The sequence below is a fragment of the Oryzias latipes genome, chromosome 1, assembly GCF_002234675.1.
Source record: "Oryzias latipes chromosome 1, ASM223467v1".
Lineage (NCBI taxonomy): Eukaryota > Metazoa > Chordata > Actinopteri > Beloniformes > Adrianichthyidae > Oryzias > Oryzias latipes.
Genome location: NC_019859.2, coordinates 18,127,248 through 18,144,520, shown reverse-complemented (window position 1 = coordinate 18,144,520; position 17,273 = coordinate 18,127,248). Strand labels below are relative to the sequence as shown.

The window sequence follows — 17,273 nt, the reverse complement described above, 5'->3', positions numbered from 1 at the left end:
TGTTCCCAGCAGTCTTGTGATATCCTTCCTCATTGTGCAGACATTTACTTGCAAAAATGCATTTTCAACAAGTTTTTTTTTTTTTTTACAATTTCACAACTTTTTTTTGTGTGAATTCCATAATTATAGAAGACAATGACTTTGAAGGTAAATGGACAAATGTTGTCTGTGGGAACCTAGCTTAGCCTGAATTTTTTTTCCCATGGAGATTATGTTGTATCCCCCTGTTTAACTTGACCCAGTGGGGTGCACTTAGTGACTGAAAGGATCGGATAGTTTGAGTGATTAGGTCTGGTGTTTGCTTTTAAAGGTAGAAGTGCATGCAGTTGTACATGTTCACATTTAACAGTTCACCTGTCTTTTCCCCATACACACATGAATAGCTGGCATTCTAGTAATGTGGTGCTGTGTGATATGAGCCTCGCTGCTATGTCCACAGCCCCTAATATAGCCCACTGCTGTCATGGTACTTTTTACCCCTCTTCACCTGCTCTGTGCCGCGACTGTCAATACATGGGAATGTTTAGCCAAGGCTGTTAGTGGGCTGACTCGGACAAGGGGGTTGTTGGAGTGCCGGACTTGCAACTTAATGTGAAATATTGCAAATGACCTGCGTAATTTCCCAGGTTTCTGTGACTCAAACAGGCGGTGAGTAAAACTATTATCAGTTGGTCATTTAGTTTTTAATCTGCTAGTTTTTGTTTCCTAGTTTTCTAAGAAACCAACAAAGATGAGCTTGTTTACAGGTGATATTGGAGGGATTTTCTAAAGTCTTTTTATTAAGTATGAATAAAGTTTTACCTATTATTGTTCTGCTCTGTACCCAACATAGGAAAAACATGAATGCTGTTTGGCTTTTGAATTTTTTTCTGCACTTATCGGCTGACTTGTGTTATGGTGGTGCATCATAAGAAAAAAGTCACAGGTTTTCAAACCACAAAAACAAATTGGTCATGTTGTCTCTGTGGTACAATATCTATGCCTCATCAAAACCATGAGAGTGCAGGATTCCTTTAGGTTGTGTGTAGCATTATGGGGAACCCCCATCCCACTGCTGTTAGCCACAGGCGCTGAACAACCTGCACCATTTCCCTTTAAAGAAAAATATAGCTTTGAATATTAGCAATCTAATATAATATGTGGTGCTCAGGAGAAGGAACAGAAAATGCATGCTGACAAGAAAGCATAGTTTGCTAAATAATAAGCAAACACCTACTAGCTCCTTCCTAAAATATTGTCACTGAGCAGATGTGAAACTTTGAATGTATTTATCTTGTTTTTTGCAATCTGTAGTTTGTTTGTTTCCTTCCTTTTTACTGGTGTTGATCTCTCTTCAATGTTTTTCTTATGTTTGTGCATAGTCGGATTAGATTAAACTGACAAGTGAGTGCGAGTCTAAGGAAAGAGTCTACAGTAAAGACAAAGTCCCACTCCAATCATCTTTGATTCTTTGATGATTATGCCAGTTTTAGCAAAAATTAAAAAACCAGTGCCGTTTTCTAGGACATAATATCTGCAGAGCAGCAGGAGTTTGTTAGAAATCTCCCTCTGAGTTGTGGGCGGGACTGTTGATGTGGAGTAGTCCTGCCCCTTTCTCATCATCCATTCGCTTGTACTCTCCCGCCAACTTGCAGCCCTCTTCAACCCCAATTTAGCATTAGCGGTGCAACAAAAACGGTGAGCGATATCGGAGCTATCTAGTCGTATGGATTTGATCCACATGCCAGCTCAGACAAAGAAAACAAAGGCATTAGTGGATGTATTTGTCTGCAAGTTAATGCATTGGAGTGGAGCGGAGCAGGGAGCTTATGGGCTGCCAATTGTAGATTGTACGTAACAACTACAAGCTTTGTCAAACAGTATTTTAAACATCTGATTCAACACAATTTGAATAAAGAAATATTTAGAAAGGCAGTTTTAATCTTAGTCTTCTTTATACATGTCTTTCATTATGAGAAAAGTGCTACAAGAACATGTTAAAAACACAATTCTCATTGAAGTGGTTCTTTAACTAGCATGAATCGTAGTAATTTAACTACATTGTCTATTGGATTTGTTTATTGGATAAGATTGTGGCGGTGCTGCAGTAGAGTTAAAATGAATAAATAAATAATAAAATGCCAAATCCCATTGGCAGTTTAGCACATAGGAAATGAGTGTTAAGTCTGTTAAATCCAAAACCAACGAAGTTAAGGATGAACTCTGCAAGGTGGTGCATGTTTACAACGCAAATACTAACATTTCCCTTTATGTGGAGAACACGACCTCCACCATTGCTGAAACTCCCTTTGCTGCAGTGCCAGATAATAAGAGGCTGCAATGCTCGGCGCTTACAGAAAAGAACTCGAGGGCTTTTGCAAACTGAGCTTTAATATGACGCCCTTCCAGTGTTGTTGAAAACCAAGTTTTCAAGATCTGATCAATTTAATGGAACCAGCCCACAGTATTATGTCATGACATGCTATCACCAGACATTTAGAAACAGGGTATCGAGTTCTCTGAGAAGAGCTGTGCAAGATATTACCAGTGTTTTCTGCTGCTAAATTGCCAGTGAAAAAGCTGCGATGGTGCTTCTCGCAAAATGTAGATATGTTCATTTTACTGAACACACATTTTGGCTCAAGCTATTTAGTTAAGGTACAATTGGAATGTTTTGGGGTTTTAGTAAAGGCTTTGCTACATGTGTTAATATTTTGGAAATGTAATACTTTTATATATTTGTGCATTACAAAAATTTTGAATAAAAAATCTATGATGGATTATTATTTTTCCCGATCTATATGTAAATGTTTTTAAAACATTCCCAACCCTATTTTCTTAAAATGTGTCTAAAATGATTGGTGAAAAAGGCAACGATCTTTTTTCGAGCAAGATTTGTGCAAAATGGTAAGTAAATTAAGCTAATTCTTAAGTCAACACAACATTTTCTGAACTTTATAGTGTGATTTTATTTTTTTACAGTTGAAATTTAAAGAAAAAAATAAAATAAAAGCATTGATAAAGACTGAAGGCTCTGCTGTTGGTCCTGTTCTGGTCCTTCACAGTAATTTCATTAGTTACTGTGGTTCTGCTTTTGTTCCAGTTGCAGCCTGAAGCTAGTAAATGGGTGTGCACACACATACACACACACACACTTACAAAACAAGACAGAGATGCAGCAGAGACCCTTTCTCTTTAAAGGGATTCATTTTGAGAGTAACGTGAAGCAGAGCCCTGAAGGACCAACTGCCCTTGACCACCTACTTTTTTCCTTTCTCTGAACCTTCCTTAGGAACTCCACTTACCTTTTTACTGATTTTTTTTTTTTCATTTGCTTTTTTTGCATTCTTTTTTTTTTACTTGTCCTGTCCAACAGCTTGGCAGGCAGATGAGAGCTGAGGGCCTCTTGTGTTGGACATATTTTACTTTAACAAGAGGGGTTATTAATCTTCAGACAAACCAAAGGTATGACTGAATAACATTTTTTTTTCTTTTTTTGCATTCTTGAAAACTGTGAAGTTCTTCACTTCATGTTACAGTTTTGAACATGTCTTTCTGACAACCAGTTATCAGATTTTCAAGGTTGGTATTTTTTCTCTGGCCATTGAAAATTTATTTATTGGAAATACCATAGTATGATAATGTTGGTAAACTTGAAAGATAATTGAAGCATGAATCCTTTGTAAAGCTGGAAAGTTGTTAAAAACCTGATATCTTATTGCATTCCTGCTTTGACTGTGTAGAGAGAGTTATGCCTGGTTCCCTGGTTATTTCTGAAATCATTTATTATGTATTTGATTTTTATTGATAAATCCAAATGACTTTTATGTATTTGAACTTAAAATGCAGCACAATTGATGTAATGCTTTAACGCTTTCTCCTAACCTGTTGCATGCTAAAATTTAATTTGACTGCACCACTTTTTTTCAAACCTATTAGGACTGAAAGGAGAATTGTGTGAGCATTTCTTCTCCACAGTCAAGAAACAGTGTGATCATGTGAACCAAGTCTGCTTTGCCAAAAGAATGTGTTGAATTCCAAGGATGCAGCTTTGACAAGTGTGTGTGACTCTGCACAAGAGCTCTGATTGGGCCAGGTTTGAAGAAGCAAAGCCAGATGGGATGAAAATAGGAGCAGGCAGAAAGCATGTAATGAAAAGAAAGAATTGCAGATACAAAGGCTGTGCAGAAGCAATGCATGTGTAGCGTTTTAGCCATCTGCTTAGCTAGATCAAAATACTAAAATAATGCAATGCTGTGTGGATGTGATGCATTTGTTTTGAGACTAGCATAGTTCTGAAGTCACATGAGCTAGTTTTTATCTCAAGCACAGCTTTTACTATTGATAGCTGTGAGTAGGCTGCCATCTGCACTTGCAGTCCTCAGTGAGCTGACTGAATAAAGCTCTGTATTAAAATGGGTCATTTAGAACATTGAGTCTGGGAATCGTTTTTATCAGCAGTTCCCATAGGTTGTGCAATTTAAAAACATATTTGTGTTGTCGAAGTGCTAGGGTTTAAACATAGACAGTCCTCTACCTTTGCCACAAAAGCAGCTGATTTCCTTTGATGAAGCATTGAGGAAGACCAATGCAAGTTAATGGTTCCCTCAACATTCATTAAAGTGGTAAATATTCTTCCATAGACCTTCTTATGAAGAGGTTGGATAATTTCTTTTCCAAGCCGTTTTATGTCAAGCACAGAAAGGATAAACATTAGGACTTCCTTGATGCATATGTTAATTTCAGTTTAATTTCCTTCCCATTGCTCTATAGATAATGGGTATTGATTTGTGACTAATATTTTGCCCTATCCTTTGCTATTGAATTTCGCAATACCTTTTTACATCCAATAGGAGCAATAACCATAAGTCACAAGATGGGTAGGAAGTTGTAATTAAAGCAACATTAGTTCTGATTTTGTGTATCAACTTTTCACGTCTTAATGTTTTAAGTATCATTTTGCTCCTATGCCAATGCTATACATTCCACCTACTTAAAACCAAAAATTGTTTCTTTCTGCCACATACTGTAGGATTGACATTTCTGACGGCCTCTTCAGAAACTAGGCTACTTCCTTTTTCAAAACCACTCTGTCAGCACTGCTAAGAGGAGCAGTGCAGGCAACTTTTCTTTTCTTTCTTTTTTTTGAGATCGAGGGAACAATGGGAAAAGACTGAAGCCATTGAAATTTAATTGGAAATGCTACAAAAAATGCTCAAAAGTCAGGATTACAATCAGTATTTGAGAGACCATTGTCTTGTGCATGATGAGGTGACAGTTTCAGCTTCAAAGTTGAACAGTGTGCAGCTTTTAAGACAACATTGACAAGTCAATGCCGTTGTCTTACCGTCATTGCAACAGTCGCAAGACTAAAATACAATTTTTTTCATCACCATTGAACAGCAGTCTATTTTTTTAAAAACCTACAACAGCAATGCCTTACAAAGCCAAGACCCTAACTAGCTAATCTTTTCTAACTCACTGCAAGAGCTTTGCTTGGAATTGCCGTTACATCATGTTTAGATTGAGTCTTATAAATATTGCACGATATATTCTTCTTAGAATATATTCTGCTACTTAAGAACAAAATCTGTTTTGTAGCTCTTAGGACCACACTAAATTTAACTCTTAAACTGACTTCATTATTTTAATTGTGTTGTTTCTCTATTTTCTTATTTACATTGTATTTTGGTAGTTTTCCCTAATTGTGTGCCTTAAATCTACATTGATCTTAAACAACATCATTATTAACTAGTCAGTGTTATTCTTCTATATGGAAATATTTAATGTTTTTTATTTAGCTGGAGATTACTAACTATTTGTATTTAAAAAAAGAAAACTCTAAATCTGTTGCCAGTAATTTATGTCCTACTCTTTAAATTTACTGTTGGAAATGTAATGTGAAATATTTGTGCCTCCATGAAATCAGTTTACTTTTGACAAACCAAGTAAAAAATTACAGAAATTGCCAAAGGTGAATAAAATATACAATGTTTACAACTGGTGTGTTGCTCCTAACATATCTGGCTGGGGGGATCTAGCACTGTTAAGACTGCTGCTGGTGATGCGTGAAATTCAACAAGTTAAGGGAAGCGTAGTGGTGTGGAGAAACTCAAGAGTGCACATTCCACACATTGCCTCTAAAGTATGTGTTCTCACTGTGCATACCTGCCTTCATCTGAAAGTGAAGTAGTATCAGAAAGTAACAACTGTGAGTGAAGGTGTGTAGTAGTTTGAAAAGGAGGTGTGTCTTTGGCTTTCCTTAGATACAAGCCTCAGCAGGCCAGGCCCTCAGCTCTGGCAACAAAAAAATAAATATGGACTATGACTATGTAAAACAAAAAAAAAATCTTGTTGGACTCCTGAATGAAAGAAATTATAAACTATTGTTCACACAGGTATATTTGTGATGTTGCACTACTCAAAAAAGCAAATTTCTGACAAGTAAAAGGAAATGAACTCTTGTCTTTTTCTGTCCATCCAGCTTGGCAGTTTTTTTTTATTTAGTTTTTCAACGACTGTAACCTAATCTTACTCAACTAGCAATGCTTTAGCATTATCAGGCTGTGTTCTTATCTCCCATTCAGCCTCGGAAGCCATTTCCTTGTGGGCAGTCTTGAAAGAGAGAGCTGCTAATCACATTACGTCTAAGGTAACATCTTACTGGTCATTTAATGAGATTTAGAAAAGTTTTCATCGCAAAGATTGAATTAGGCTGGTGATGCCAACTTCATGGGGTTAGAGCTGCTATTTCTAGATGGCATAGAACATATTCTTGCTGTATTTTCCTAAACACTAATGTCACCGGTGTTAATAAAATTTGCACCAGTATTATTTTTTTCTGTACTTATGGTATATGAAAGATTTAAAGCTTCTAGTTAGCTAATCGCTCAGATTTGAGCGTGCATGCACCCACATTCACCCACACGCCCGATCATGAAGTCATTTATCTCACTATGCAGTGGTCCCCGTTACAGCAAAAAGCAAAGGGATCACCACTAGTCTGATTCAGCTATGATTGTCTGTTGCCTGTAACTGATATTGGTTGTTATAGCTTGCTGAGGCTTTCTTGACTTTTGAAATAATTGTCAAAGAAACAAATAACAGTACAAACTGTCACTGCAGTTAGTCTTTAATGATTGGTATGGACATATTCATACTTACTTGAACCTGTGCAGAAGGGAATAAAAAGCCAAGCTGAGAACACAGAGTGGGACGGTTTACTTTCAGGCATGTGGACACCGCTTTTAAAGTGCTGGAAGGTATTTTTGGTTCTACCCACCCATCTAGAGCTGGCCACTTGTAGGTGTTCTTTATTGTAGAGGCAGCATGCGTTGGGGGTTGCAGTGGGCATTTGTTGCCAGGGAGGTGATTTGTTATTTTCACCCCATTGTGTCTACTTCCTGTGGGTCATGGGTTATTGAAGCTGGGTGTTGCAGACTTTACAGATTGAGAAGAGGGGAGGGAAGTCAGCAGGATAGGCAGGAAAGTGGTCAGACCTCACTCGACAACAGTGGCTGATCAGCAGCTTGCTGTGTTTTTATCTGAGCTTGGCTAGGACTCTTCCGAACCAGGTAAATGGATATAAATTACATTTTTAAACAAATGTGTTATTTATAATCTTTAAATCTGTTTCTACTCTATCTTTTGCTGATTTTAAACGTTAAATCCTAGATAAATTTGCAGAGCTATGCGAGCGCAACAGGAATGACCTTGGCTTTAGTGTGCATTTTTATAAAAGATCTTTCATTTACGTATTTTTAAATCATTAAGACTTCTATAGGTTTCAAATAAAGTTTGTTTGGGTACTATAAAGAATGTAACTTTGGTTTATACTAAATGCATTATTAGTTTAAAATATATACTTTCTTATTTTGCAACAATGAAACATTTCGTGCCTAAAAACATCAAAGTACTTGTATTTTTTACAGATTTTCCAACTAGAAGTTAGTTTTTTTTTTTAGCAAATGGAGCCTTGTTTTTTATTGACAAATTTCCTCCTCTGCTTTTTAATGTGTCACTTTGCAAACACAATTCCTTGTTTGTGCAGTGTTCTCTCTAAAGTTTGCACTAGGCAAACTTTGAAACTGAACAGTGACAATAGGATGCAAAACAGGAAACCTTTTTGCCCAGAATGAGTGTTGGGAACAGTGGACGAGGACGTTAAATCCTTAACCAAGTGGAAATTTCTATCATTTGAAATTTTTTTTTTTTTTTTACTGTTTGTTTTTTATCTTTTTTTTTTTAAAGCTGCAAGGACCTCAACGTACTTGGGAAAAGGCAGTTGGTTAGTGTATGATGAAAAACTAGTGGTTAAACAGCTGAAGAGTTTCCATCATTATAGGTAACCACTGACGCTTCTGTGCTTTCTCAGTCGTACACAATGCAATGCTGTGTTAATATTTAAACCTGCTCACTCTGTGTTAATGCTTCACACTTTGGGTACAGTTTAAATCTGTTGGGAAGCAATGTAGTAAGTTTGGGAGTATCCACTTTACTTGACTACATTGCAGAAGCACTTATGGGTTTTTAAACTTTATATTTTCCCCACCATTTGAGTCTATTCTCTTGCTTGTTGTGCATATATGAAAAGATTGCTGGAAAACTGTTTATTCTTCTTCTGATAGGAAAGTTTTTGATAGTACAACATGACTGTAAACAAGAAAAAACATCATCTCAGAACTTTTCTTCAAATTTTATCTTTGTTTTCGATTTACAACAAAAGCACTGAAATCTAGAATAGCTTATTGCTGTCTATGACTTTTTGGTTTTCGAGAACAGTGTTTGCAGAGATAGCAGCGGAACTACCAAGGTCTAAGTTTTTTAAAAGGTGACCTCGATTTTTAAGGTTAAGTCATGTGAGAATTTTACAGTTGTGCATAAAGGGAAAGTGAATGTGGAATGTGGAATGGAATAAGAGTTGAAATTAAAGATTGAACAAAAGAAGCATACAAAGCAATATTTTTTAACCATATATATTAGGGGCTCTTCGAGTCTAAAGGAAGTGGATAATCATTCACATAATGACACCGTCTCAACTATGTAGAGTCTTAGAGGGAACATTTTATGTAAACACAGCTGCTGAAGGTTGGTGTTTGGTCATTCTGCAGCTTTGAAGCATTTAAAAACTCCTGCTTGCAGAAGTGGGCTCACACTTGGGTGTCTTTACGATGCATAACAGATGTCTGTTAACCAATTTATTTCTGAAAAGGTCTGAATGGAAGGATGCTACGTTAACAGAAATGTCTTAGCTGCAGCAAATGTTTGTATTTTCTTGTTTGTTTTATATTCTTTTTCTGGCAAAAGGAAACACGTATGCCTATAGCCGCTCTTGTTTTTGCTGTTGCACGAGTGTCTACAGGGGATTGTTAGACTGTTTGTTTGGCATGCAATATCACAATATTGCTGTTTGTAATTTTGCAATTGTGTGGTGTGAATTTGTTGAAGTAAACTATTTATTTAGAATGTGTTCCATTTGAAAGCATTTTGACAAGATCAAAAGTTGCTTCAGGAAATGGGCCTTTTCCCACATTTTTGTAGTATAGAGATTTTAATTTCCAAACGGACGTTCCCATATTGGGAGCACATGCACAGCAAATCCGTTCAATATCAGATTTAACTTCAAATTTTTCATGTGACTTTTAAAAAGATGAATCCATTGTCCTTTATTAATGGCAGCAGTTATCCAGTGTCTCAATATAGGATTGTTCTTATTATTATTATTAAGTTTTGGTATTAGGTCTGCAAGTAACATCAGATAATTGACTACCATAATGCCAGAATTTTCTGAAGATCTAATTTTCTTCATCAACTTGCATTTAACTAAAAAACCTCTAATTATCTCTGACTGAGGCACAAGGGAACAGCGTATTTCTGACCTCTGGTTTTAAAGAGCAACTTTTTTGTTTGTTTCTACCATTTGAAAATATAATTGGTGAAGCTTCTTTAACTTAACTGATCTCTTGGTTTCGAACTCGCGTGATTTATACAAGAAAATTAAAAAATAGCTACTGTCCACTAGTTTAACCATTTGGTTGAGATTCTAACATTTTAAAACATTTCAAAAGGAAGGCTAATATCACAATAAAGTAACAAATATAACCTATTAAAAAAATAGGGTCTGGTTTTCTAAATTGGAGATGTATGACTATAGAAGAGAAGCAGATTCTAAACATTGTTGATGCTTGTTGGGATTTAGGAGTTGTGCTTGATAAATGTAAACTATTGCATAAATACCCATGTGACTAAAATAGCTCATTGCATTTAGTGCATTAGAAGAATTCTGGATTTTAAGCTTTGTTTCCTTTAAATGGGCTGAGATTTGAGGTTCCCAGAGATGTTTCTGACCTGTGTGGGAAGAAGAGATGCTTGCATAAAAAGGGGTCTTGTGTTGTGTGTCAGATTTGCTCTTTTCTTTTTAAATACAAGAGCAGTAGTTGAATTGGAAGCTTGGCTATACTGTGGACAGATTGAAATGCAATTTATATTGCAACTATGAATATCACAAATAAGTTAGTGTTGTAATAGGGCTGGGTTGATAAAATCGATTAATTGATCTGAATCAATCCAAGCAGTATAGATCTATAATCGATCCATTAAAGTAGAGATTGATCTTTTATGCCTTTTCTTTTCTGCTGACCTAACGCATAAATGCAGTTAAGCCAAAGTCCGCTAGCTTGATGCTAACGTATAATGGAATCTCCCATTGGACGGCAAATTCTAACGCTTGGTCAACCTGAACCTACATTGCTGACTAAATATGAATATCTTTAAAACATATAAAGATTATTATTGAATTTCTATACAAATATTTCTAAATGTGTAAACCGTTTTAATTTAAAATTGAATTGAATTGAATGGATCAAAAGAATAGAAAAAAACGTGAATCAAAATGATCCAAGCTCTGGCGAATCGAATCAAATTGATTCTGAAAATTATTGGGGATACCCGCAATAGTGGTAATCTTATACTCTGTATTATTTTTTAATAATGGACATTTTATCTTATATGGTAGTTGGGGATAAAGAGATGATTGCCTTACTATTTAACAGATCATTGTGTAATGACTGCTGAAAACTAAATGTGGACCACTTGCAGAAGTTAATCCATTTAGATAACATATAAGTATTTAATTATTGTTTATACTTTGTACAAATTATGCAGACAGAGACACTGCATTTGGTGGATTTAGTGATTCAAAGTGTTGTCATGGATATCTGATTTAACCTAATGACAAGTGTTTGCTGTAGGGCTGCATAATATTAGTAAAGCATGTGGTAAATGAAGTGGTAAAACTTTGTAGTAACAACATGACTTATAAACAAAGACCTCACAATATGTTGTTAATATTTCTTTAAATTTTGCCAAGTTGACTGCATTGATTCATCCAGACACAATTAATTTAGGAAGACTTCAGTTTACAGTGAATATTGTAATTGCAGCAAAGCAGCAAGTACTGAAGAACACCTAAGTTACCTACTAATTTAAAAACAATATTCCAACTCTCTTCTAGTCTTGATGCCAATCCCCTGAGAAGAAAATTGAGGAATCTTCTCTGACCTTTTGATCTTGCTTGTGTAGGTTTGGAAGCACTAATGCCACCAGTTGTCCTTTCATCTACAGTGGCCTGACAGGGTATATTTTTTAGCATGTAAAGGAAGTGCTTTGGTCCAGTCTTCTTTTATCAAAGAGCTTCCATGAATGTGGTTAGCAAAGGCCTTTTTGATTCATTTTAATTGATGAATTGATAAATTAAAAAGTTATTTTCCTAAATGTCTGTGGTATTTATCAAGACTGGAAAAAAAAAACCTCACATCACACAATCACCACCCATCTGTTTAGTCAAAACACACCCTTAAGTGTATTAGTAGGAACAAATTCTAAAACACTGGTATGTTGTTTTGAGAGGGATAAAGAAATATGGAGAATTTAAACATGCATAAAGTCTCAGATTCTGTGAATATGTCATAGTTGGATGTAACGGGGGAAACGCAACAAATGGGGTTTAAAAAAAACCCCGCATTAATTTAAATATTTTGATATTTTACTTCTGAAGCTTGACGGCTTCACCTAAGAGAACAACATGAATGGTGAAATTAGGGTAAATTACAATCCATGTGTAAAATACTATCATTTAATATATATTTTAAACAAGATATGTCACAGTAGGAACATTACTTTAAATAAAAAAGAATTTGATTGTAAAGAAAAGGGGTTTACTGTTCGTCTGTTTGACCTATTACTGAAGTTATCTCTTACCATATACAAATATAATGGATTATTTGGAGTTACACAAAAAAGGACACGAATTATCCTTGTCCCACCCTTTGGTATAGCTGTTGCTGTTCTCAGAACGTCTGAGGCAACCTGATTATACAAATCAGGAAGTAAAAAGAGGGAGAGGTCACAAATTGCAGATGCTCTCAAACACTGCACAACTTGATAAAGTTACAAGGTTCAAACAAAAACAAGAGCACCCTTCGTACACTCTGCACCTTGAAGAATGAATGAAACACACTGAAAAGCACTTTACACGGGCATTTAACCCCCATGGTAGGCTTACCTTTTTTTCTATAATTTGTGAACATTTTCTTGTGGTTATTAAATCGATGTTTATGTGATTCTTGAATTTTTTATTTGATTAATTTTTTTTACATTTTTCTGTATCAAAAAGTTTCAGGTAATTGCTAGTATTGCACTTAAAGTTTTAAAAAAAAATTCAATACAAGTTTCAATTTGTGATAAATATGTATGTGCCTTGGAGTTAAGTTTTAGAAGAAATAAATAAACATCATTTTGTTCTTAAGGAACCACAAAGTGAGATTAAAGAATTGTCAATAATATTTAGAGAGAAAAGTTAATTTTTTCTGACCTGCTTAGAAATTATTTTAATTGCAAAATGGAAGGATCTAAAATAAATCTAATAACAAAAACTTACACGGAGCATTTCATAATTATTGTTAGTTTATGTGATCTGTGAAGATAGTTGCAGCGATTTACAAGAGTGATCAGAGAAAAGACTACATTTGTCATTGTAGGCTTTTAAAATCTACTCCATCAACATCAGATGGTAAGAATAATGTGAAGTTGCCCTTCTTGCAAAAACTGGCAAGAAACCTGTTGTTGGCAACACAGTAGTAAGATAGATCTTTATAAACATCTGCAGTGCAGCCTTGAATTGGATCGTTGTTGTAAGAATAATTTTAGATGTCATTCAGATTCAACTATGTGAGGAGAAAACCATCTGGGACGTTCACACAGGTTTTGTTTAGTTAAAAAAAAGCATGTCACTGCTCCTCTCTTCACATTCACTGTGCACTTGACTATTTTACTGATCCAACATCAGCATTAAATTCTTAGCGAGACGGTCTTTTCACACCATATAAAGAAGTCATGGTTTGCAACTCCCGTCACTGTTGTGTAGGATGTTGGTATGTGCAATCGCAGCATATGATGGCTGTTATTTGCACATTTTCTTTTCTTCAACACACTTACAACTGGAGCTCTAGGTAATCCATAGTAGTTTGCATATACTACCTGCAACTTTTAATATCCAAGATTCAAATAATGAAATACTTGTGGAAAAGGAATGTTTGTACTTATCACCCAAATTTTGAAACTTAAAATTCATTGTAGTCGACAATAATACTGCAGACAGGGCTCTTGAATTGCAGCTATACTTATGGTGAATATTTATTGCTAGCCTTCTGTATAAGCTGCACGGTGGTGAGGTGGTTGGCAATCAAGCCCTCACAGTGAGAAGGCCCTGTTTTAAATCCCAGCTGGGTTTTTTCTGTGTGCGGTTTGCATGTTCTCCCCGTGACAACAGCCGCGGTTAGATGGGCAGAATATCTTGATCGGATCAATGGTCGGGTTAAAATTCACCCGTGCACATGGGATCAGAAAACCTTTTTCAGATTAGAAGAAACGTTCACATGGGTCACACTTTCGGTCGGAATAAATCATTTGGGCATGCGCAGTAGTGTCGAAAATACCGGAAGGAAAATGTGTCCCGTTGTAAACAAACCTTTGCTGTCACATATATTTATGCAGCAGCTCGGTAAAAGAGGCGATCTTCCAAACGGGCTTTTATTAATGTTATGAATATTATGAAGTGCCTGTTCGCTCATCATTTTATATTTAATCCGTGTGGTCAGTGCTTTTTTTGTGGAAGAACTGAGCTGGAAGAAGAACCCAGTTTTAGGACAGGCTAACACGCGCCAACAACATTAGCCTTTTGATGGACACAAAATCCAGGACCATGCGGGAAACGCTGCAATCTGCAGCTTGTCTGCACGTAAATGTCTGGGAATAACATCAGCCTTTATTTTGTCGGGGGAAAGCTTTCAACGTAACAAACAAAGCACCCTCCCCTCAAACACATGAATAAATCCGGCTGCTCTGCTCAGAGAGGTTCACTCGGTCCACTGGCACCGGAGCCCAAACGCAGAGCTCTGGTGCCGGGTCCAGACCTCAGTGGGCACGCATCCCCCCCGCATCTCCCCCGTGATGGGTGAAAGAGAGCGGAGCGGCGCTTTTCACGGGGCGTCTGCAGAGCAGCTGGTCGGTCCTGTATGCTCTCCAAAGCTTTCTCTCAGCAAAACACCATCTATGCATGACGTAAACCAGAGCAGTAGTGACACACGATCGGAATGACCGTTTACATGCTCCACGATCGGATAAACGATCGGTATAACCCATCTATCTTGATCGGAAAGAAATTTTGATCTGAACGAGTCTATCCGGGGCGGAGTATTCCGAACGGCATGTTTACATGACGCATTTTCTTTCCGATCAGGCGTTCTTTCCGATTACTTTTGCCCATGTAAACGCGGCTATGGGTCGTCTCCTGGCACTCCAGCTTCATCTCACAGTCCATAAGCATGCCTCGTAGATCCAAGTTGTTTTTGTAAATGAGTAGTGGTTCTCAATTGACTTACCTGGTTAAATACAGGTTAAATACATATAATAAAAAATTATAAAAAAAGCAGTTTGTGTGATCATTTGACTTATCCATTTGTATGTCAGGATGTCAATGCTATCAATTGGTTGTATTTTCAAGTTTAAGAATAATCTATTATTCTGTGCATCACAAAAAAGATGGACTAAAAGATTTTTTTAAAGGGAAGAATTGTCATTTTAATTTTTTGTTCTAAATAAACATTCTCATATTAATGTTGGTCATCACCACGATTGAGACAAAACAACTTTTAGACGATTTGGGATCAAAAGTATTTTAAGCTATACCCCCTCATCAACCGTTTAACAAAGAAAATGTCAATTGTCAATGTCTGCAACACCACTGTTATAAGCACCACACCAGGAGCATTAACTAGCAGACCGTGGGTCATCCAGACCCGCATCCGAACTTGATGCAAAACTAATACGATGGGCCCCTCTATTTCAAATGGTGCAACTTTTGTGGTCCTTGCAACCAACACATTCTCACTCCCAACTCGTTATATATGGACGTATTTTCTGGTCCCACTCCACGTCACTTTTTGACGTTTCATGTGTCCCCAATTCGTCGTTTTTTGATGTGCCGTCTAATCCCATTAGATCAGGGATCTCCAACCTGTACCTGTCCGAGGGCCCCAGACAGGATAAAAAAAAAATGGCTGACTTTGCTTCTTTACGCTTTTTTATTTTCTGATTCAGATGTACGTTTTATTTTGGAAAACTACCAGATTTTGTTCATCCCATCTGCCTGTCTTGACGCGTCGCATGACATAAAGCGGTTGTTGCTCGGAGCGCAAGCCAAGTGTTATGAGCCTAAAGCCAAAGGTGAACAAAAGCCAAACAAAAAGACATGTTTGGGAAGTTTCTTTGGGGAGGATAGAGCCAGTGAGGAAACTGAAGAAGAGCCTTCAACTCCAAAGAAACATAAAGCTGCTGTTTACAGACAAAACCATAAGTTTTCCTCAACATATGGATTTATTGAGACGATTGTTTCCACATACCAAGTTGCTCTGCATAATGTGTGGTGACTGACCTTCGAATGTTTCACATAATCTCACAATAATAAAGATGCCGACTCGATGGATTCATGTTTCTATTATATTTAGAAAATACCAGTTTACGACGGTTGTGTCGTTTTATTTTGCTTTATTTATCCTTCGCACCTTAAATGTTGGACACAGCTGAATTTGGCATCCTGTTGTTAGCCTCCACTTTTACATGAAGGGAAAATATTTATCACAAAGTCTAAGTTTAAACCAGCCGCAAATATTTGACAGACAAAGAAGATTCAATCAAATAAAGTTGACGACCTGCTGAAGTCGTTTCTGAACGGAGGAAGCTGGTAAAAAGGACTTTTAGGAAATTTTTCTTACAGAAAGGCTGAATTAAGCAGGAATTTTCTAGTTTTGAAATGCTGCCCTTATAGATTGAAAAACTCTGAATGTAAATTCTTCAGGGGGCGTGTTTGATTTGTGGAAGATGCTAATGAAGACTAGTGGATCCTGCGTTCATCTGTTTTTTTTTGTGATGTCGGCAGTTGTCCTGGGAGTGTTTCTGTTGTGTGTGCGTGAGTGTGTGTGTGTGGCGCACAGTTTCACGTGTTTTATGTTACGTGACATTCAATACTGTCAAAAAGTTCAAAATTGTACTAAATTAATTTGAAGTGAGAGTTGGATATTAATTACATGCAGATGTGCCACCAATCATCAGCTACTTAAAAATGTATTACACTAACTATGTAGACATCTTTTTTCTTTCTTTCCGGACCTTAACTTCAAAAAATTTTTTCCAACTGGACGGCTTTACAATTTAGTTGAAGAGCCCCGCATACACAGACCATAAAGAGGCAGTAAAGAATGTGACTGCAAACTGCCACAGTTTTCTTTCACACTGCGCTGGGATAAAAGAGGATATGGCAGTGTTACAGAAAAGGCTGTGTAAAAGCAACGAGTTGCACATCATCATCAGTCAGCATATTTTGAACAGTTTTGAACTTTGAGTGTCGGTTAAATTAATATCAATATTTTTTTTCCCAAAAGACACATTTTTTATGTATATTGGTGAATTTGTTAAGTTTTGCAGTTTCTGCATCATTTACCTTTACTCTAGATTGCAGTAAAATGATCTCTCGCTCCCTGGCTCTTCTTTTGAAGTACTAAGTGATAGCATTAGATTAGATCTGTATCAGCGTGCGACTGGCTGAGCCATCTGTCCCATCTGAGTGGGCTGTGTTAAATGACCTGCACCCCAGCTGCACTGACTCATTCTGACTAGGACAAATTATCTGTTTGTTCCTCAGAAAAAAAAACAACACACAGCAAAGGATGGAGTGTTAA

The 17,273-nt window shown here is 36.7% G+C and overlaps 1 protein-coding gene across 16 annotated transcripts in view; it reads left to right on the top strand.

Annotated features, from left to right (window-relative positions):
* Positions 1 to 17,273, top strand: part of gab1 (GRB2 associated binding protein 1) — a 52,056-nt gene that overhangs the window by 11,520 nt on the left and 23,263 nt on the right. The window contains exon 1 of one of the 16 annotated variants that reach the window (XM_023957569.1): positions 12,429 to 12,531. The exons of the other annotated variants lie outside the window; for them this stretch is intronic. Coding sequence (XP_023813337.1) covers positions 12,529 to 12,531 — 3 coding nt within the window. The 5' untranslated portion in view covers positions 12,429 to 12,528. Of the gene's footprint in view, positions 1 to 12,428; positions 12,532 to 17,273 lie in introns of those variants that run through there. 16 annotated transcript variants of the gene reach the window in all.